At 43.0% G+C, this 23503-nt stretch overlaps 1 protein-coding gene across 2 annotated transcripts in view; it reads right to left on the reverse strand.

The window, feature by feature from the left end:
- PRKCI (protein kinase C iota) overlaps positions 1-23503 on the reverse strand; it is a 50414-nt gene that overhangs the window by 19412 nt on the left and 7499 nt on the right. For both annotated transcript variants that reach the window (XR_003092232.1, XM_014526975.2), the window contains exons 2-5: positions 13428-13549; positions 6115-6204; positions 3150-3200; positions 1397-1482 (exon numbers count right to left, since the gene is read on the reverse strand). Coding sequence is in view for 1 of the 2 variants with exons in the window: in XM_014526975.2 (XP_014382461.1) it covers positions 1397-1482; positions 3150-3200; positions 6115-6204; positions 13428-13542 (342 nt within the window). In the remaining variant the exon portion in view is untranslated. The remainder of the gene's footprint in view (positions 1-1396; positions 1483-3149; positions 3201-6114; positions 6205-13427; positions 13550-23503) is intronic.

The raw sequence follows: 23503 nt of genomic DNA on the forward strand, positions 1-23503 counted from the left end.
CGGTCCCTTTGCTGATGAGCGTGGAGCCCTATGACCGCTCCCTGATGCCCCCTCCTCAACTCATTGGGACCTGTAGTCTGCTGCAGGCTTACGCCAGCAGCAGGGTGTTGGGACTGGACTATGCTTGCCAAGGTGCTCTGGACATGCGGTCGTAATTATTGGCTACAATGACCAAAGAAAGACAATAGTTAATAACGTTTTTGGGGGGTTTTTTTTGTTGTTTTTTTTTTGTTTTTTTTGTTTTTTTTTGTTTGTTTTTTTTTTAAATCGGTGCTGATCTGATAGCCAACCGATATTTTGGTGCACCCCTAAAAAAAAGTTAAATAAGTAGCAGTTACATTTAGATGGTTTGTACATAGTAGAGCAATAAATGCAAAGAGAAAACATGCAGTACAGGCCAGGTAAAGGCAAATGAAGAGGACCACAAACCAAAAGAAAAAGAAACAATTGGACAGAAAACTATGCGATGAGGGTGTCTAAAAAGCCAAGGCAGGAAATGGTTAATGATGACTTTCAGCAGCCTGAAGTGAAAGATGAGGACTGAGGAGGGATCCTGGGATCTGGCTAGGAAGAGTTCAAACAAGACCTTAAATAAAACATCCTCAGTGGAACAGAAACAGCAGATTTGGAAAGGGTCAAAGAGGGAAAGAAGAGATAATCCATGCAGTGGATGGCAGATAACATGAAACACTAACCATCTGCTAAACAATTTAATTCTGAGAAAATGACTTAAAAAAACTCTGTATTAACCGTAAAAGAAAAAGTGGGTTTTGTTGCTTGTGATTACTCACACTCCCACATATGGAGGCTGGCTGGACAGACATTTCACAATTCTTACTTGCAAGGTATAGAGAGAACTCCATGTTCCACAAGCAAGACTCAAACATGTTTGTTCCCAGAGCTCAGGAACTGCCAATGTCTATTGGGAGCTCTGCACCCAAACTGCTCTTTCAGTTCACAGCCACTTAATACCAGCGCTAGCGTCTGTCCTCTGGGAACAAATTAAAAAAGACTATGGCTGCATTTGTATTGCTGATACAGTAATTTGTGTGCGCGGTACTAATTCAAAATAAACATGTGAGTTACTCATATTTAAATAGTTTAATGTTAAATTTTACTGAAAGTACACGGTTATCAATGACCAGCTGCTATAAATAACACACAAGCAAAGTAGTAATGCTCAAACTAGTACAATATACTTCAATAACCTTCAGCATACTTTTTGCTTATCAGACAATACAAGCAGTTCCTTTTGTTTGATACCACACAGAGGGCAAGGCCAATTTTCTGTAGAATAAATTTACCTTTTAATCTTTTGAGGGTGTAACATTACACAGTTATAAAACAGACACAGCTTTTCTTAGGGCTGGATTCTACTACCCATTCAAAGTCTTACCCTATTAAACCGCTTTGCTTGAAAAGTATGACCATTTGCACAATACAGCTTTCGCCACCGGCGGGCACCACGACGATAAATGGATTCTAAGAGGAAGAAAAGTATAAACAGATGAATGAAAGTGTAAATATTGCACTTGAAAGCGTGTGGTACATTTTACAAACTACTTTAAAAGATGAAGGAAGATTTCACTAGGAATTTTCTGCATGAAAATAACTACAAATGCACCTTTGCTCAGATCTGATACTTGTAAAGGATTTTATTTTTCTTAAAACCAAAATGCAAGAACCTTCAGATATTTGGTATATGAGAACTTTTAGTTTTCTATAATCTTGCTTTTAACTGTGTAGGAATGTGGTGTATGATAATCCCAACCAAGCATCCCTAGAAACTTCTGTAACTTCACAGAAGAGGTAGAGGTCAGAAAGCAACAGCTTAAGATGCCCTACATTTCCTTAAGAGTGCTGACACAAGTGATATTTTTCGTGCAATCAGGCCCCTGAAAGCACTCTACAGCTGTGACTTAACACATGCATGGCTGCAAAATGCTTTTAAAATGGCCAATTGCACAAAAAGTTAACCCTGGTAAAATTAAGTATTAGATGAAGGTGCTCTAAAGGAGAGCACCTTAGGGAACTTGTGTTCCCTCCAGAGTAAATTTTTCATGCAGGGACGGGACTGGGCTGGTGCTCACACCAGCAGCAGTAGCCCAGCCATGTCCTAGGGCTGTCAGTGCAGGAGGGAAGGGGAAGAGGAGGGAGCAGACAGCACAGAGCTGCCCGCTGCTTTTGAATGGCCAGGGGGAAGGGGTGTAACAAAGCACCCTCGCCTTGCAGGCTTGGCCTGGCTCTCCCCAATACCCCAGCCAACAGCTCTGTGCTGGCTGCTCCCTCCCCTTCCCCATCCCTCCCATGCTGACAGCCCCGGAGTTGGGGGATAGTGGGGGGCTGTGGACAAGGGTGGTTTGGTAGCCTCTTAAGAGGCTGCTGAAGCGCCCCCACCTGCTGGCCACAGCTGGTGCAGACAGGCTCCAGCCCCCACCCCTGCCCCAACAGGCCAATGTCTTGTGCTGGGGGGTGGGTGCCTCTACCTCACGGCGCTTTATGTAAAGCACCATGAGTTAGAGTGGGGCCCTGAACATCCATAGGCACCCTAAATAGACTGATCCAACCTAGTAGAACTTCTAAGGGTGAATGAGTAGGGATGCAATCTTAAAATTAAGAGCAGTACTGAATACAAGTCATCAAATCATTCTTACAATAAGGGGGCATGGAGGAGAACCCCCAAGAACCATTATTTTGCAGACTATTTCTTTCAACATCTGAGTGCAAACCCAGTCTTTACAGAAAGATTACCTCTTATTCACGTCCACAATTTAAAGAGGTAATAACTTCCTTTTCCACCTTTTCAGGGAATTTTAAAGCTGCAAGATGCTTAAGTCTATTTAGTTTTCATATTATAACAAATTTCTGCAACAAGATGGCAATGTTTGAAATGATGAAAACACCCAAACTGTATACTACATTTCAGTTAAAAAGACTAGATAGTATTGTCAGTCATTTAGTCTACCCAGACTTGGGAAGAGACAAAGCTAGATTAGAAGAGTTATAGCCACACTTGCTAGGCTTAGACATCTCAGGAATCCCTTGAGATATTCAAAATCAGCAGATTTTTATCAGTTCAGATTCTATTACAAGATAAATGTGCTATGAGCATTTTCAAGAAGGGATTTTTACAACAAAAATGAGCTTACTATCTTCTCCTGGACAGGGCATGCCAGGCCTTTCTGGTACACAAGGAAACACTGTAAAATAGAAAGTGACTTCAGATTAATCTCATTTCAGATATTAAAAAAACATATTAAAAAGACAAATAGTTATAATGGACAGTTGTATTATCTGAGAAGACAGAGTACAAAGACTTCACAATACAAGGTCTGTGAGTGGCTATACCAAGCCACTAAGAATCCTGAAAGAAGAAAACTAATAAAACAAACACATGCATCCAACCCTCTATCTCCTTATTTTCTTTTTTTGATTTTCTTCAATTCTTCCATATTCTTTATTCTAAAAAGTCATTTAAACAAATTATTATCTGAGCTGGGATGTGGTGTACCGAGTGCTCACTGACTCCTTTACAAGGATATGAAAAATTAATGTAAATTTGTTAATTTCATCTGTTCACTGACATAAACTGACTTCCTTACTGAGGGCTTAAACAATCTCTATTTCTACCAGATGCATAGGTATATCAGAGTCCCCAGACTGTTTCTATAGTGTGAATGACATTTTAACCATCTTTGTGGCTATTTTTAATTTTGTGTACAGTTGCCTAATGTCTTTATTAGAAATGTATTATCTACATGACAAAAATATTAGAAAAATCATTTACTAATTGATTACTGTGTGTCGGTCTTCCACGAGCCCAAGGGTATCACCCTGCCTGACAAGATGCAGGATTACCAGGGTAAGGGCAAACATACATCCATCATTGGCATAGATCTTGTGAAGGAACACCTTGAAAGGGAACACCTGGACATGCCAAAATCAGCTGGCCCGGATGGAATGCACCCAAGAGTGCTAAAGGAACTGGCTGACATCATAGCGTGGCCAATGGTGAGGATATTCGACAACTCCCAATTCAGGTATATAGAGAGCAAAAAGAAGGCTCAGGGTAGCATAGGCCCTGTACAAGACAAACTAGGGCAATTAGTGACAGATAAGGGGGGGCAAAGCTGAGCTCTTCAATGAGTTTTTTGCCTCTGTATTCCTGAACTTGAATCAGGACAAATCCCCCAGTTGGATCATAGACAGGCATAAAGGGGAAACCAGCCCACCAACTGTTAGCACCAACTTAGTGAAGAGACGCTTGGAGGGGCTGGATGTGTTTAAGTCAACAAGCTCGGATGATCTTCATCCAAGGGAGTTGAAGGAATTGTCCAGTGTCATAACAGAGCTACTGGCTCAATTGTTTGAGCGCTCTTGGTGCTAAGGTCAGGTCCCAGAGGACTGGAAAAGGGCCAATGGGATCCCTATTTTCAAGAAGGGAAGGAAGGAGGATCCGAGTAACTACAGACTGGTTAGTCTCACCTCTATCCTCGGGAAAACTTTTGAAAAAATTATTAAGGATAGCTGTGCATGTCCAGCATGCTAAACGGCAACCAGCCTGGATTTATAGGAGGTAAATCCTGCCTGACACCCCCCAGAGGTGGTGCACTTTCAAGAAACACTTGGATGCCTATGTTGCTGGGATCATTTGCCCTTGGGCAGGGGCTGGACCCAATGATTTTGCAAGGTCCCTTGCAGCCCTAATGCCTATGTCTATGAAATCTATGATAATATTATTCTTGTATAGTAAAATAAGGTCATTAGCAGGACAGAAGAGTGAGCACCATTAGCTGCTCATAGATTAGTTTTCTGACAACTTCTATTATAAATGTGTCTGTTTACATGCAATATTATGTATTTATGATCTTCTCCATGCTAGTACTTTTTGATATAGCCCCAGAAAAATACTTCTGGCTGTAATAATAGCAGAAACAGTGTAGACCACTGATAAGTTAGATATGATACTAGCTTGATCACTTCAAAATATCGTCAAATAATCAATACAAGCGGAGGCAGGAAATATGGAAATGCATATTTCAGGACAAAGCAAAGATATACTTGGGCTAAGCAGAATTAATGGGCACTTCTACATTCACTCTATGGAATTTTCTCTCCCCTATGTCCTTAGTGAAAATTATTAGCATTTTAATTCCCTGCTCCAGAAAGTAGAAACATTCACCATTTTATAAGCCTTAAAAAAGCTCACTAGAAAAAGAGAAACAGTAGTTAGTCTCAGATATCTGTCTCTGTTCTAACTGAAATTACAAGTTTTGATTTGTGCCTACATGGATGAAATAGAATTCAATTCAATTTGAGCTTCTGAAGCCATTTTGCTTTCATTCCCTAAAACAGGGGTCATGCTAAAACAACATCATGCTTGTCCCTTTTTCTTGGGAGCCAGCTGCTTTCTTCTATTACTTTAAAATTTAGTTTCTGCAGGTTCTAGGTCTCCGCATACAAAGAAAAATATTCTAACACAAGCAGAGGAAGTACTAATTTACTTAGCCTGGAGAAATAACCCCAGTGGGCCAAACCATAGCTTGGACAGGTATGAATTGTTCACATACAGCACTGCCAGTTTTTTTACTGTTCAGCATTAACTTTAAAATATTCTGTTCCATCTTGAAGTCTGATCGAAGTACCTAACCTAGGCCTGTGAATGAAGATTATTAGTTTATTTTCTTTTATTTGACTCCTACTTTAAAAGCAGTGAGCAGGGAATAGGACCCAGCATGGTATGAACAACACAGTCAGCTTCCTGCCAGCACAAGCATGCCAAGCACTACTGTACCAAATGCAAGGAGACGTTCTTTCCACTTCTATTTCTACATGTTATTCACTGCTAACAAGTTTTCTATCAACACTTTCACCAATCAAGGTAGCGTTAGCAATACTATGGGATTTTGGTGCAGCAGTCTTCTTCTAAGGATATCAAATCATTTGGTGCAGTAGTCTTTGATGCATGCGTGGATGAGAAGGGGAGAAAAGTACAAACTAGCAAATCTCAATATTCAGATGTGATAAGGAAGACCAAATCAATATCCAGAGGAACAGAAAGAAGGGTGTACTGGCTTATTTGTATAAGGAGAAAGAATTTAAGCTCTACTCTACCATGAATTAGCAGCTCAGAATCTTTGTTTAATTCATATAACCGGAAAGCTTCTTCCAACTCCAGCTGAGAAGAAACTGTACACGGGTCTCCTAAAAAGAAAGAAAGAAAAAGAAATATCAGTGTAATTTGAAGATATAGCATTGTGATGGCATTTTGCCACAATTGCTTTTAATTTTAGTCACAGCCATATTCATATCTATATTAGTGTTTCTAAGTTATGCGTTCTTAATGCTTCTAGTCAGTCAGAAAGAAGAATCCTGTTCCAGAGATTGTATCTAAACTCCCTCCAGATTTAATAAGAGATTTTGTGACTCGTTTACTTTGTACTATTTTGGCGCTTCTCCTACACATTTTGTACGATAGAAACAAAGAGGTACTCTCACACAGTATAAGAAAAACCATGAGCCATATATTTCAGATTTCTAAAATTATATTGCTTTTTCATGTATAAAAGTGATGAGACTATGAAAAATTTTCTACAACATTCATCCAACATAAAAAGAAGAAATGGAACAAATTACTCCAAGAACAACTTTCCCAGCCACAAATCAACCATCTAGGAACACCAACACCTTACAACATTTCAACCTCAGACTTGATGAAACTGAAAGCAGTGACCAACCCTCAAATATCATCACTCTCTCCACGCACACACTTACCAAAACTGAAAAATCTGTCCTTTACAAATGCCTAAATTTCTGTCCAGAAAAATACCCTACTAAAATACTTCAATGTGGAGACTAGAAGAATTCTTCTGACACCTCCGCCTCAAAGAATATTTCCCTGACCAAAATGAATCCACTTCCAACAACTTCTGACAACATTGAGGAAAAGATCAACCCCAAAAATCCCCAAAGAGCTTCAGATTGGACACCTCACAGTGGACGAAACCCTAACCTTGACCGCTACACATTGACTGCTTCAGGGAAAGAATGAACAATGAAATAATCAACAACACGCCACCATAACAACCTCTCTCTACCAGAAAGAAAGGCCATAGAATCTCTAAGATTGAACCTCAAAATAGTAATAAAACCAGCAGAGAAAGGAGGAGCCATAGTCATCGTAAACCGTGAAGGCTACGTAAAGGAAGCCAACGGACAACTCTGACACCATCTACTACAAAGAACTACAAGAAGACCCTACTCCCCTTTTCACCATGAAACTCAATAATACCATCAAATCATTTCCATCAGAACTACAAGAAAAACTACAGACCTTGATCCCCCCACTACCCAACCCAGGTACTTGTTACATGCTCCCTAAATTCCACAAACGAGGGAACCCTGGAAGATCTATCATATCCAACCATGGGACCCTAACTGAAGAAATATCAGGTTTCATTGAATCAATCCTAAAACCACTTGGACAAAACTTGTTCTTTGGGTGACAAGACACTACAGAAACTTAAAAACATAGACCACCCTCCCAGCACCCTCCTAGCTACCATGGACATTACCAGCCTATACACCAACATCCCACACCAGGATGGCATCCAAGTCAGCCTTACATATCTACAAGACCAAGATTACAACTCAGAGTACAGACCCAAAGATATTACTGACCTTATACACTTCATCCTCTCACACAACAATTTCACTTTTAATAACCAACACTTCCTCCAGACCATGGGCACAGCTATGGGCACCAAAATGCCCCCACAGTATGCCAACCTTTTTAAGAGCCACCTGGAAGACTTCCTCAAGGACTGCACCATCAAACCCTTGCTATACTTAAGATATATCGATGAAATCTTCATCTTTTGAACTGAAAACCTGCAATCTCTGATTGAGTTCCACCAGAAATTCAACAATCACCATCCCTCCATCCGACTATCTCTTGAATACTCCAGCACCAACATCTCCTTTTTAGACACGATGAGCAGCATCCATAATGAGAAAATACAGACCTTGTTATACAAGAAACCCACAGACCAACAGACCCCCATATCTGCACAGAACCAGCAGTCATGCTAAACACACCAAAAAAGCTGTGATATACAGCCAAGCCCTCAGATACCACTGAATTTGCATTGAGGAGAACACCCGGGACTGCCACCCCACCGATCTTAAAAAGCCTTTCACCCAACAAGGACACTCCTCCAGAGCGATAGCGCACACATTTGAAAGAGCCACCCAGATACCACGTGAAGAATTGCTGCAGTACAGAAGAAAACCCCCATGAATCACACACTGTTGGTCATTATGACATATCACCCCTCCCTCATACCCATATGGGAGATCCTCAAACAATTGCAACCCATACTAGAAAGAGACCCTATTCTTAAAGAGATCTTCCCAGAGCCACCCACCCTAGTCTTCAAACAAGCATGAACCTCACTAACCTCATCACCAGAAACAAACATCCTCAGGCCCAAAACACACTGAATGGATCCAGACCATGCCATGACAAGAAATGCAAAACCTGCCAACACATCTCCATCACCCCCACAATTACTATACCCCCAACAGAGCCATCAGCATTCCTGGATCTTACAGCTGCACCTCCAGAAATGTAATATATCTCATCCAATCCACAAAATGCCCTGATGGTAATTACATAGGAGGGACCAAACAACAACTGCGCACCAGAATGAACACACACTGGAAATCGGTCAAAGACAAGAATACCCGATTACCTGTGGGGGCACATTTCACAGGTACCTCTCCACTATTCATCTCCCTACTCTCCCCACCACCCAGCCTGTCTCTCACCCACTGACTCCTCTATTAACATCTTCATTGACTGCCTATCTTATACGCATACCAGCCCAGCCACTGGCTAATTTACTTTTCATTCTATTCAGGAAGAGCACACACCAACCGCAGAAACTTCTTCAGCCTGACGAAGGGTTTTTAAACCCGAAAGCTTGCTTAAAATTTTTTTCCAACTATTTAAGTTGATCTAATAAAAGATAACAGATTCACCCAGATTCACATTGTCTGCCTATGTCTAGAATGTCAAACTCATCTGACTCCCTGGGCTGGAGGAGTGGTACGGGGCTGATCCCCTGGCCAGACTGGGCTCTCAGACCCATGTACATGCTCCTCCTCTCCTATATGCTGGATCTGGGGCAGGTAGCGCACACATCCTGGGACTAGCTGGGTCAGGAAGTGAGTGTAGTGCAGGGGTGGGCAAAATAGAGCCCGTGGGCTGAATCCAGCCCACCAGGCCATTCTATCTGGCCTGCAGAGCCCCTTAAAAATTGAGTAAATTAATATTTATTTGCCCCGGGTCCCTATCAAAGCTGGCTGGAGCCAGGGGCAGTAGGACCCAGAGGGAGCCCTCAGCAGGCTTGAGTAGCCCAGCCAGTTCCCTGCTTTCCTACCCCAGCCCTGCTCCAGCACTACATGGCTCCTGGCTGCATCCTGGGACCACGAGGCATGGGACCACGCTGGTAGGGGTGTGTATGTGTGTGCGCCCATGTATTGGCAGGCATAAGAACAGAGTGTGTGTGTGTGTGTGTGTGTGTGTATTTTCATAGGATGAGTCCTACATGCACACCCCTCCATACACATGCACCTACGCATCCCCTCGCACTGCCATACACAAACCCCAGCCACCCTCCCCCCATACCCACCCACACCTAACATACTTGCACACTCACATGGCCACCATACAGCCAGGCATGGGAGCTGGGGGCAGCTCTGGCAGCTGAATGCAGGTAAGTCGATGGGGGGTTGGAAGGCCAGGCCTTAGGGACTTTGTGGGGGGAGGGGGTGTGAAGTGTGTGGTGGGCGGGCAGGCAGGTGTTTCCTGGTGCTAAGGGAAGGTGTCTGGGCACCGTAGCTGCAGCACGGTAAGGGGGAGGTACCTGCCCCTCCAGTGGTGTAAGGGGGCAGGGGGGCACTTTTTGGGCATCGGGGAGCTGTGTAGCCAAGCCAATTGCACCAGTCCTGGGGCTTGTGCTCACAGGGGCAAGGCAGCTGGGAAGATGATGTTCTGGGGGGAGGGGGTGGGGCTCTGGTCAGGCTCCCTGGTGCAGTGTGGGAGCTCCAGCCTAGGGCAGCGGGTGTCACAGGCATCCCTTCCTCCTCCCTCCAGTCTGTGCCATGGTCAGACTCACTCCGCTGCCACCCACAATGAGTCTGAGCTGCTACAGCCACTGCACTCCAGCCAGGGTGGGACGGGGGCAGCTGGGAGTGAAGGGCGGGGTGGCCTGTGGCTTGGGAGTGATGGGCAATGGCATGGGCAGGACACTGACATATCAGGGTTGTTCAGCGCCACAGCTGAACCTGCATCCTTGTGCAAGAAGGTGACAGGCAAAGCTATGATTTTTCATAATGAAAAAAACCAAGATTAAACACCAAAACATTTTAGAATTTAGTATTTAGAATTTATTTTATTATAATGACTGAGGCATGGTAGGCTTCCAAACTGCTTTACAATTCTAAATATATCAATAAAATATTGTGTTAAATTGATACATATACACGATACATCTATATAAAATTATTAGTTTTAATTTCTGTTGGATGCCTAAAACTGAAATGTTAATGTTTCATCTTCTTAGAAGATACTTGACAGTTATTCCCTTTAAAATAGCCATCTAATTAGCAGGGATCCTGGCTCTCTCTTTTAAAAAAAAAAATAAAAAAATCCCAAATTATCTGATTAAAACTCCCAAAATTATATTTACTTTAAATCAGAGAATTTGGTGGGTTTTTTAAGTTTATTTATAAATTTATTTTTTTTAAATAGCAAATCTCCGATTACCCCCTCCCCCAAAATATATCTATATATAAAAATAAATAAATAAATGAATAAAATTTTGGGGGGGTTAATCAGAGAATTGAGTATTTTTTAAAATCGGAGAATTCATAGTTTTTTAAAACAGAGAAAACCAGGATCCCTGCAGATTAGATGGATTTATAAAGGGAATAACTAGCAAGTATCTTCTAAGATCAAACATTAACATTTCTATTTTTTAGGCATCCAACATAAGTTTAAAAAATAATTTTTATAGCAACAAGCATACACAAACTCTTCAGAAGTGCAGCTGTTTTTTTTAATTTCAAAATACAAAACTGGGTGTGTTTACTTGTTGTGTTAGCGCAACACAATCATGCCTACAGTTTTCATTAAACAAAAAGATTAATATCTGATGGTTAATAAAGCAAGTCTCAGTGCATGTCAGGGATGCAACTAAGGTGGTATATCTAAAATGAGACCAAAAAACAGTCAAAGTTTGTATTACTTGAAAATTTACTTTTTCAGGGGAGTCGCATCCATTTATCTTAAGAGAGATTACCTTCATAATTAAGTTAGGTTTAGCTTTGTAAGCACATGCTGGATATATAAAATGGAAGTTAAAATGCTTTTTATTTTACAGGGGCTAAAATAGTTAGATTTGGTAATAGAGATGACACAGGAAAAAATCCAGTAAATGATCATTCCAATTAAACTGCTTAATAGCTTACTCCTGTACTTGGAACAGGCAGTTTATTTAGGCCATAATTCACTACTTACTGATTAAACACTATATTTCCTGTTATATATTCCAACAACCATGAATAATTTATTCTACAATAATAGAAAGAAAATAGCATGTGCATGAAAAACAACTGACATACTATGTGTATTAAAAAAGATGAACTGAGGTTTTTTTAAGTTCTGGAAAAGGATTCTGAAATAAGCCAAATTACAAGTTTCTAATTAATTTGATTAGAAGAATTGAGATGATTTTGGGCAGCCAGGCAAACACTGTATGCATATGAATTACATTTAGTATATGCAATGGGATTTTATAAGCACTCAGCACTGGCTTGACTTTGCTACCTCTGAAGCTACAAAGATGAAGTTAAGGGGTTTGTTGGGGAGGGGGGGTACAGGGGCACATTCTGTATGTGTAGAACAAAGATTCGGAGAGCATCAAATTGATTCGGACCTTTTTATTGGTCTCCTGATTCGATTCAGATTTGGAGATTTGGCTGCCAAATCAGGCCAAATCTCCTCCAAATTGAATCAGCAGCTGAAGCTTCACACAGCCCTAACAGCTAGTCCAGGAGTAGCCAACGTTTTTTGGCCGGAGTGCTGAAAAAACCACAATGTCTACCTTGGAAGGTGTTGGAGAGCTGCGGAGCAGCTGTTTGCAGCCTCCCAGCTGCAGCCGGCCCAGAGAGCCCAGTCTGCTTGCAGCAGGGCTTGCAGCCTCCTAGCTGCCTGCTGGGAGCAGCCTGGGCTCCATGGCTGGCAGCAGCTGCTTACAGCCCAGGCTGGCGGTGGTGTGCTGAGCAAAATGGCCTTGCGTGCCATGCTCGGCACGCATGCCGGGGGTTGCTGACCCGAGCTAGTCCATTCCCATAGTGAAAGTGGGGAGGATGACATTTTTCAGGCCCTCAACTCAAAAGTTGAAATTCTTTCATTGTATACACATATAGTTGTAGAAATATTTGTAAATAGATTTTTTTCCATTAAAAAAAAAGAAGTTATTATTGTTCAGTTAAGGCCTAACCTCATAATGGAAGCAGCTGTTCTAGGAAATTCTCACTGCTACCATAATGGTAGAGGCACATACCGTAAGTGTACTCCATACAGAATACTGCTCCATGTCGCTGATAAATTGAATCGTCACTTATGTCCATTCTACAATGTCACATCTGCCCTGAAGCAACGAGGCTGCAGTCAAATGGTCTTTTTAGACCTCTTGAGTTCATATTACCATCTGGCAAACCTGCTCATTCAGTACTTCCATGGTTTAAGCACTGATTGTGGACCAGTGCTGAAGCTGAACAAACTGAACCTCTTTTAATTTTGAATAGGAAAAGTTGCGTCAAGTGGAAAACGACAACAATGCACAACCCAGCTTACACAGCTGTCTGCATACCATTACATTTAATATGTAGTCCAGGAAATGGTTCTACACGTAAGACCTAAGGTTTTGAGCTGAACCTTCAATCTCTGAGCATAACTTTTTGGTTTCATACTCAAAGCCAGCCTTTGTTTCACACCTAGAAATTGGGCCTAACAGCTAGAAATTGGGCCTAACAGCTCCACATGGAACATCTCTGTTAAGCAACAAGGAGACTCCACACTGCTCTTTGATGGAGTGAGGATAATTGGGACTTAAAATAAGTACTGTCAATATATGCTCTGTATATAAACAAGTAATTTACTTATTTTGATGCCCAAGAAACTGAAGTTGTACTGGCAGCTCTGTAATGGAGGTCAAACTTAGGACCATGCTAGTTTTCTCTCATAGCCTTAGAAATTAAATTGTAGGAACTGTACATGTATTTCATTTTATATCCACAATCATACAAATATATCATCTACATAATATGTTATCTTGTAGTACTTGGTAACAGTTTACCTTCTTCATCAATCCATTTCATAGTGAAGAGCTGTTCATTGTCAAAGGAGCACATGTCTCGAACTTCATTACACAGTCCCTCAAATGAGATGGAAGGTTCAAAATAGGTTATCATGATGTCCCTGAGCAAGAGAGAAAGAAAGAAAGAAATGAGCATTCAAATCCATTTATTATATGATTGTACACAGGATTAGAGCTATTCAGGCCCCAATTTATACTGCCAACACGAGAGGGGATGCGGGGGGGACACGAGAGAGAGAGAGAGAGAGAAAAAGATAAACTAAATGCCCCATAAAAAATAAAAGGAATCTTTTCTTGGCAAATACTCTCCTGCATTCTTATTGATTTTCATCTGTGTATTGTACATCAGTTACAAATAAATGAATTAGACTTTTAATGACAGAATTAATAGATCTAACATTGTAGTTTCTTTTTGGCAAAGTAGCTAGATTACAAGTGATTTTATTACCCAATTATTTGAAAACTGGAGAAGGTACCTATTTTTGATAATAGAAATACATAAACCCTACATTTTGTATAGAAACATACTGTGTCATTCAAATGGCAGCCACTTACCAGTTGGACAGCACAGCATTTTAATTGCATACACAAGTTATATCAGTACTATGATATAGTGGCAGGAGATGGGGACAAGAGGGGGTATGATACAAAACGTCTAAAAAGAAGAGATGAGGGGGGGGGAAAAAAAAAAGAGGATTCTCAAAATAAGTGGTTTCTAAGAAGGGTTTTTAAGGGTGGGAATCAGCATGTAAGTTCCCACAAAGTAAGAGAAGGCACGAGATTTACAGTCCACCAGCTGCTCTGTGCATATTCTTGTCCCCCAGTAGCTTAGCGCTCAATGAAAGCTAACAGCAACAACTTACCCTTCTTTCTCTTACTGCAGGTAAGAGCACATGGGCAGTTACCATGGAGCAGATGTCAAACTGTAAAGCCCATGTCTTCACCTTATGGTAACATGTCTGAGTGCCCATGTTCACACATCACTTTCACATTTTCCATCTCTCATGGAAAATATGGCTGTGCTGTGGTCCAAGCTTGGACTTCCCAAGATACAGCTCTTATTTCAGAAGACGTTGTTTGAGATGTCCTTGTTCTACGCATGTGTGCATATGCACATGTGCACACGTGTAGATGCACACAAAAAAGTATGTATTATAAATAAATATATATAATTTTTTGCATAGACCCAAGCCTCAAATGTATAAATAAGCCCCACCCCCAACCGAGTTCAAACATTTGGGATTCATCTCAAAATAACCAACCCTGCATACTGAGCAATGTTGAAAATTATAGACAAAGTTGAGAACGCCAGGCAAAGAGAGCATAAACTGATGAACCCAACAGAATGAAAAGCATGTGGACAGCATGCCTAGAACTTTAAGAAGATGGTTTGCAAGGGATCTGTTACCAAAGAAAGTGGATGGCCTAAGAGTATATCTCAATCCATTACTCTGACTTACATCTATGTACTGGAAACTGGAGTCCAACACCTAGCAGTTCCAGAAATATATCAAGCATGTTTCTGCCTCAATCCCACAGGGACTGCTTTTGAAGTTCTCTCCTGAAATCAATGATATATGTTCTAAAAATTACAAACAGACTCCAGTTTTGCTAAAGTCCTTGATGGTGCATATAAAGTATTTAATAGAAGGAAGATGAAAGACTCTGGTAAATAGGACAATGCAGTCGTATTAAAATGAACAAACAAAAGCAAGTCACTGGCTCCGTTGGTCAAGGGATTCCTGATACATAACTTACTTCATATAAACTGTTTGTGCCATTTTCTGACTACTGTCACTGCCTAAAAAAGTAAGGAATACAAGCACAGGCATAACTAACAAGTTCTGTGTCCAGCACAAAGTCTCCTGGAGAGTGGGAAGAAGGAGTACTGGTGATCAGTCTTACCTGTCCCAGGGACTCGGCCACTAGCAGCTGCTTAAGTGGCATGGCGTCCCCATGCCTAGCTACTGTGAAGACTCTCCAGGGGGCCACTGCTGCAGCGCCCCCTTTAAGTCAGAGTCCTGGCCTGAAGCCCACTCTCCCATCCCTAGTTAAGCTACTGAATACTAGGGCTGTGTCAAACTTAGGCAGCTGCTTCACTTCAGAGGTGTTTCAGCCTGTTTCAGCACCCAAAACACTGAATCCAAAATGAAACGGAAGGCTCCAAAACATCTCCGAAACTAAACAAAACCATCCAAAACATTTTGGAAAATTTCAGAGTTTCCAAGCCAGGCTTGCAGGGAAACAGAAACTAAGGCGGGGGGAAGAGGCCTGCTGTGGTATTGACATCTGTAGCTGGCCAGTGTCTGTGATCTGTCCCTGAGGTCGCTTCCAATCCCGGTGCTCTGGGGGAGGGATGGCAGCCTGCTGTCATTCCGCGCACAGATCCGGGGGCTTGCACCCCCTGGGAGGAGTCTGGCACAGCCCTGCAGCATTCCAGCGGGGCATGGGCCCCCAGATCTGCACGTGGGAATGACAGCGTGCTGCCACTGCTGGCAAGTGATTCACGTTTTACTTTGAACAGTTTGAGGTGCAGTTTCACAGAAACCTCTGCACCAGTCTCATCTCCTTGAAACTTGGCAGGCTTCATGCCCTCAGAAGAGGCTATCATCCCTGACATTTTCATCCAAATCAGGAAAAGAAATTACAATGTTATAGGCATTTTAGTGATTCCCCATTATAGCCTATGGCCAAAACAACATTGAAACCCTGAAACGTTTTCAACCAAATTGAAACAGAACAGCGATCCAAAAGACCGAAGCAAATCACTGTCCCTCTGAAACAGCCAAATCCAAAACCAAATCAAAACAGCCATTTTGCACAGCCCTACTGAATACAAAGGTCAGAGCACCAAAGGATAACATACAGTGATGCATCAGTGGAAGCCTATGGAGCTTGGGAGAGTACAGGACAGAGTCCTCGGTTCCTTCACACCTGTGCTCCATCACAGCTTCTAAGGGGCCGACACATCTTTAGGTAGATGATCCTTACTAGCAGAGAGCAAACTGTCCCATAAATTTACAAACTGCCCATAAAAGGCCAGGCTAAAAACAGCTGTCCATAAGGGAAAACGAGTCTTCCATAAAAATTAAGCAAAAAAAAAAAAAAAAGTTAAGCTTAGAGGTGCACCAATACATTGGTCCCATATCGGATCAGCACCGATATAAGGAAAACTGACTGTATCGGCAATCGGCTTTTTTCTGGCTGATGTGGCTGATAACGCGGCTGATAACAACTGTTCACTAGGGCACCCCTGGGAAAGACCAGGGCCCATGGATATAAACTCCTGGAAGGCTGCTTCGGGCTTAATACCAGGAAAAACTTCTTTACAGTCAGGGTGGCCAGACTGTGGAATAAATTCCCTCCAGAGGTGGTGCAATCATCTACCCTGGAGGTTTTCAAGAGGAAACTGGACAGTCACCTCGCGGGGGTCACTTGACCCCAGCTGTCTTCCGGCCTAGAACAGTGGGGCTGGACCGATGATCTGCGAGGTCCCTTCCAGCCCTTAACAATATATGAATCTATGAAAAAAAAATGCCCAGCGCATGCACGCAGCCACAGAGCAGCATGTAGGCGGTCAGGAGCATAGCCAGGTCTGGCTGGTAAGTCTGTTGTGAAGAAAGGAGTGTGGGGGGGGCAGATCGAGGTCCCCACAGTGAGGGAGTGGGGGTGGGGCTGGGGCTGCGCAGCTGGGGCAGGGCATGATACTGAGCTGTAAGCGGCTCATCTTGGGGGGGCGCGGGGAGGGGATGGTTTCTGCTGCTGCACACACCCCGGGAAGCAGGAGGAGGTGTGTGCCCCCAGATCTGCACACGGGGCAAGGGCGGGCTGCACTCAGGCTGGGCTCTGGCAACACTGCAAAGGAAGCTATGGCAAATTTTGGGGTGGCTGCAGCCCCTCTCCCAGTGCTGCTGCCACCTACCCCAGCCCCCCACCAGGAAGAGCCCAATCCCCTGCCTCTTACAGCTGCTTGTCTAAAAGGACCCAGAGAGCAGTGGTGCAGCTGGAAGGGAGCTGTGGAACCAAGAGGAAGGGGAGAGGGAGTGGAGCCAGCAAGAGTAAAGCTGGGAGGAACAACAAGATGTGGGGTTGAATAGTAGCACGACTAGGCAGATGAGGGGCTTCGAGGAGGTGCTAGTATGGCTCCCTCCACCCCTGAAGTCTTCTCCATGGCTGCCCCAAGAAGCCTGGCTATAGGAAGCCTGAAGAGCAAGCCATACGAGGAAAGGCTGACAGATATAGGACTATTCAGCCTAGAAAAAAGAAGACTTCAGGAAGATTGGTAGCAGCTTACAAATATATCAGGGGAGAGCATCAGGGACTAATTGAACAACTAGTTACCAATGTGCCCCAGGGGAAAACCAGGAGCAACAGCCATAAACTCCTAGAAGATTTCAGACTGGATATAAGGAAAAACTTCTTCATAATTCGTGTGACCAGACTGGAATAGGCTCCCAGCAGGGATGTGATGCAGGCACCAACCCTGAAGATCTTCAAAAGGAGAAAGAATGCACACCTTGCTGGGGTTATTTGAGCCCAGCAGTCTTTCCTTCCTAGAGCAGGGGAGCTGGATTCGATGATCTCACGAGGTCCCTTCCAGCCCTACACTTCTGTGAAGCTGTGGGAATCAGCTACATGTGGAAAGTAATCACATCATATGTCTCACACACCAGGGCTTTTTTTCGTGAAGTGCAGCCCTGAGCCCAGAAATGTATCTGGGAGGGGAAAAGGAGTGAACAGGGCATCAGGAGCAGCCCTATGGAGTCTGTGCCAGCCAGGCTGCTGCATGAGTATGCAGCAAGCCTGTCCCTCAGGTACAGCAGCCAGGCTCATGTAACTACAGCAGGAGCTGTAGCAGCTGCTGTCCAACCAAGTGCAGAGAGCAGGGATAGGAAAGATGCTGCTCACGCTCCTCTTCCTGCTCCCCAGCATAATGCCACACGCCCAACCCCATCTGCTGCAGTGTCAGCCTGGGAGGTGCAGCACAGGACAGGGTACAGTTGGGGGTACCAGTGTGTGGGATGAATCAAGGACCCCTGTGGTGCTGGCAGCAAGGTGTACATTACTGCAATCACACATGGTTGCCAACCCAAGACAATTTTGTTTTGGTTTGGTTTTTTTACTGACAGCAATGCTTACTAGTGTAATAGATCATTTAACCACCATATTTTTTAAATCCCAGTTCAGCGAAGAACTAGTTTCTAAAACTGCTGCAACAGTAAAAAAATAAACAAACAAAAAAAACAAGTAAAAAATTGTCCTCAATAAGTGGTCTTGTGCTTTTGAGATCCCAAAAGCACTGACAACAGAGGCACAATTAAGAAAGCTGGAATCCTTCCTATCCAGTGATGTAGATGGCTCCACATCTCCTCCTCCTCCACATACCTTCTCCTACTAGATCCCAAATACCAACAACTCTTCCCCATATCTTCACCGGGCTCAGCAAAACATCACATTCATTCACTATTCCCTAGAGTAGTGGTTCTCCAGATTTTTTGTACCAGGACCCATTCGTAAACATCAATGACCAGTCCCAACCCAGTGCTCCTCACTCCCAAACCACTGCCCCCGCCCTCAAGTGTGTGGGGCATGGGGTCGGTGTTCGGGGCATGGAGGGCCCCAAGTAGTCCCTTACAGGCTGTAACTCTGCCAGCCTGCAAGGGAGAAGCCATGGTTTGCCACATTTTTCTTCTTTAAAGGAGAATCCATTTTTCAAGTTTGTTCGTGACCCTTTCATATATTCTTGTGACCCACTTTTGGGTCATGACCCACAGGTTGAGAAACACTGCCCTTGAACTCTGTTTCTCAAACAGGGTGCCACGACAAAACAGGGTGCCTTAGGATCCTTCAAGATTGCCACACAATGTTATTAGCACTGTTAGGTTTACAAACATGATTCACAAGATAAACCCAGGGACTTCAAGCAGAAAGCCACAGTTCTTGGAGTCCTCTGCTCTACTATTTTTCCTGTAGGCAAAAGAAGAGTGAAAACTAAGAGCTGGCATTTTCCAAGGGGCACCTCAATTCTATCCAGGGATGCAAGAGGCCAGAGCAGTGCAGCGCAGATCTGGAAGGAGAGAGGCTCTGACTGTTCCTCCAAATGCCCCCACACATCCCCTAATGCCTTCCCTTTCCACAACACACTGTCCAAGCTAGTCCCTGCACCCCCTTCCAGCTCAAACTAAGGCTCCTATGGTGCCTGTCTCCACACTGCGAGACATAAAACTCTGGCATGCTAGGATTTCATTTAAAGCTAACAGAGTTAATGTTATATATTGTGGGAGTGACAGATATAACCCTAAGACCAGATAAGTCAGAGCAAATTCAGGTTGTTTGAAGGTTTAAGTTCTAGAGAGAATAAGGAAAGGGGAGAACAAGCTAATATTGGAGAAGCAGTGACAAGATTCCCTGAGCAAGTGGATATTTGTGGGAAACATTTGGATGAGAGATTTTATCATCTTGTGGTCAGTCATCAGTGGCAATAAGAAAAGCAGGATAAAAGGTTGTAGTGGAAGGACAGATGCAAACTTCTGTGACAAAGTACTCAATGCAATAGATATGTAGAATGTTAATTAAAGTGTAGTCTCTTAACTGCAATATACAGTAAATAAAGCACAGTAGTGATAAAAGGTCTACAGATTTAATATATACTGAACATTTGGGGGTAATTAAACACTTCAGTGATCTTGTCAGGCAAGACAAACGTTGATGTAGTCAAAATTAGATTTAGTACTTGCTACCTTTCAGTTGAGAAAGAAAAAATCAGCCCCTGCAGGATGGATAAACTAAATATTTTAGTATTTGGGCAAATTTTCCTAGTTATTACTCTCAACTCTCTATACAGAACACGTTAGGCAGCCACAAATACATTTTGAAAGGGATTTTATTATAGTTCTTACCTTATTAAAAAAAATACCCAAACAAACAAACAAACAAAACAAAACAACCCCATTACCTTGTCCCCACATCCCAGTAAATAATAAGTCAAAGTAGGGATTTATTGTAGAATAAAGTGGCACCAAACATGTCATGATTAAAATCGTTTTCTGGGTGGTGAGAAGCCAATTCATTCACTAATAGGAGTTTCTACAGCAAAAGTCTGTTCCACAGAAGAACTAGTCTGATGAGTCACCCATATCTTCCTATTTGAAGAGTTGCTTTGCCTAATGAAATTTTTAGTTCAAAAGGTGTTCAAATTCCATGGTGAATAGTAGAGTTTATGAAGCTTTAATTAGATAGAATAGTTGCAACAGAAATATGATACAAGGCTTTATACTAGATGAAACAAAATGCTTCATCTTTTCAAATTTTGAAAAAAAGGAACAGTTTCACATTTCGAATATAGGAGTAAACGTTTTGTTTTGTTTTTTAAGACATAAGAGGCTGAGGGAAGAGAAGGAAAAGTAAAAGTTTGATCTCTGTCACAAAACGTACCCATTTTTCAAAGTCATTGTACAAGAAACATTTTTCTCCACTAATTGAAATACTTCCCAGTATATTTCCCTCCCATATCTGCATGTCAAGACATGATCCTCAGACAAGAGGTGGGGAAAGGAGCCTTCCTATTGCAGAGTTCCTGCAAAGAATTTCAAACAATACTATATGCTTGCACAGTTCTTTCACTGAAGTAATTCTAACTACCTGAGTGGAGCTAACATTTACTCCCGCACTCATTTACAGAAATGAAGAATGTGAAGCAAATGGAGGCTGAGTTACTGCTCCCCTCTCCAAAGCACACATCCCAAATACGTATGTGGGGAGGAGGGGAGAGAGAGGCAGAATCCACCTCCTTCTGCTTCAATCACTTGAGTAATGCCGCTTTCTTATCCCAAGATCAGAAGAGCAGGAAGTTGTATATTAAAATGTGTTTTAGGGGACACTTTAAAATGCGCTTCTTTTGAAGGCATGACAACTAGCTTGGTCTGCAAACTAAAGGTTCATTCTAAAGTCAAACAAGCTTTGGGGCCTTCTGTTTTAGCAGCGCTTCTGCAGCTCAACCTAGGCCCCTTGAAAACAGCCAAGGCTAGCAACACCTCCCCCACCTACTCTTTTTAAAATAAAAAGATTTAAATGCACTAAAGCTAAAACTAAAACTGAAAAACACCGTTAGATCCACTGTCTACAGCCAAGCTCTATGTTACAACCATATCTGCTCTGACCCCACTACTGGGATGCACACGTTAAGAATTAGGAGCAGAGACTTACAATGCAAACCCAAAACCATAGCTACTCAAATCAAGACTCAGACCCCACCTCCAACCTACTACAATGTCAATCCCAAGACAAGGGCAACAGAATCCCTTTGGTTGTCACCTATAGCCCACACCTGGAACCCTTTAGATGCATCATTGGCAACTTCCAGCCTCTCCAGAAAATGACAGCCATCTCAAGGTAGCCATCAGGAACAAACTTGTCCTGGCTTACAGGCAGCCCATCAACCTCAGTGTCTCCTCAAAAACAGACTACCTAAGTCAGGGGTGAGCAAAATGTGGACCGCAGGCCAATGCAGCCTGCCAGGCCATTCTATCTGGCCCACAGACCCCTAAAAAATTTAGAAAATTAATATGCATCTGCTCCTGGCTGCCTGCCATGCGGCCCTCAATGGCTCGCCAAAACTCAGTAAGTGGCCCTCTGCCCAAAATAACTACCCGCCCCTGACTTAACTCCTATTCTCACCAAGACACCAGACCTTACAGTGGACCCAGATACCTGCAGTGCCCCTTCATCCACACAGATCACATCATCACTGGACCAAGTAATGCAGATTGTAAACATCCAAGGTTTGCTCTCCTACTCTTCTATTGTCATATATATCATCACCTGCTTACAGTGCCTCTCTGCTGTCTACACCGGATAAACAGGGTAATCCCTATAAGCAGCGACCTAATCAAATTGCGATTTTGTGATTTTCACAGAAACCACAAAAAAACGGTGGTTTCTGCAATTTTGCACAAAATCTCCAGGGGAAAGAAAAAAAAAAAAACTTACCAAAAAGAAAACGCTAACTCCCCAATGGGAGCCAGTGGCCGCTGAGGCCCAGCCTCACAGCCGGGCCGGGAGCAGCCAAGACAGCAGCCATCCCCTCCTGCTTCTGTTGCCAATTGTCTGAAGGCTGCTTTGCGTGAAGCCCTGCTCCACTCCGCCAGTCAGTGGCAAGGGGTGGGACTGCATGAAGGGTGGCCCTCTCCACCAATTAGCAGTTGAGTGGAGCCACACAAAAGGCAGCCCTCTTGGCCAATCAGCAATGAGGTGGAGGTGGTGGACCTGTTGTGAAAACACCGCAAGAATGGTGGCCGGCACCACAACTGGCCCGCACAATCACCCACCTGCCACCTCAGCCTCAGTAGGTCTCTACCTACAAGTAGGGATGAAAAAGCTCTGATCAGAACACTTGGGACCCCCCAGACAATCCATCGCTGACCTCAGAGCAGCTGTTCTTAGACAACAAAACTTTAAAAAATAATCTTGAAAGGGAATTGAGGAACAAGAAATCATCCAAACTGAGTTGCATTAAATATGGTCTAAATGAAGACTCTAGATTTTCATCCTATTAACTAGATTAGCTTTTATAACCCTTATGTCCCTCAATGGGTTAGCTGGCTTTGTTTCGCTCTCTCCTACCCACCTTGCCTCTCCCAGCAGCACCCCCTCCTTTTTCCTCCCTCTTCTCTACCTTTTGTATTCTAATCACTACTTTTTATTTAGAAGCTTTGCTTTGATGTTATGAAAGGACTACAGGAAAAAGCAAACCACTGCTTACAAAAGCTTCGGCATCTCTGATTTAGTAAGTCTGTAAGATGCAACCCTACCCTGCCTTGCATCTAAAGCTAAGATACGCCATCCTTATTTTGACTAGGGACTGTATTATGGAACACAAGACATGTTTTAAATAAGGCCTTTATTTATAGGTCATTTGCACCTCCAATGTTAAATGTCAAACAATACCTTCACTTTAAAAGCCCCATTTTACAGAGTTTACTCCTTTAAATTTCAGTAGCATCTACTGTTCCCCCATATTAAAAAAAAATGCCTGAATACATGAGCAGTCCCTTCCC

The sequence above is a fragment of the Alligator sinensis genome, unplaced genomic scaffold, assembly GCF_000455745.1.
Source record: "Alligator sinensis unplaced genomic scaffold, ASM45574v1 scaffold1733_1, whole genome shotgun sequence".
Lineage (NCBI taxonomy): Eukaryota > Metazoa > Chordata > Crocodylia > Alligatoridae > Alligator > Alligator sinensis.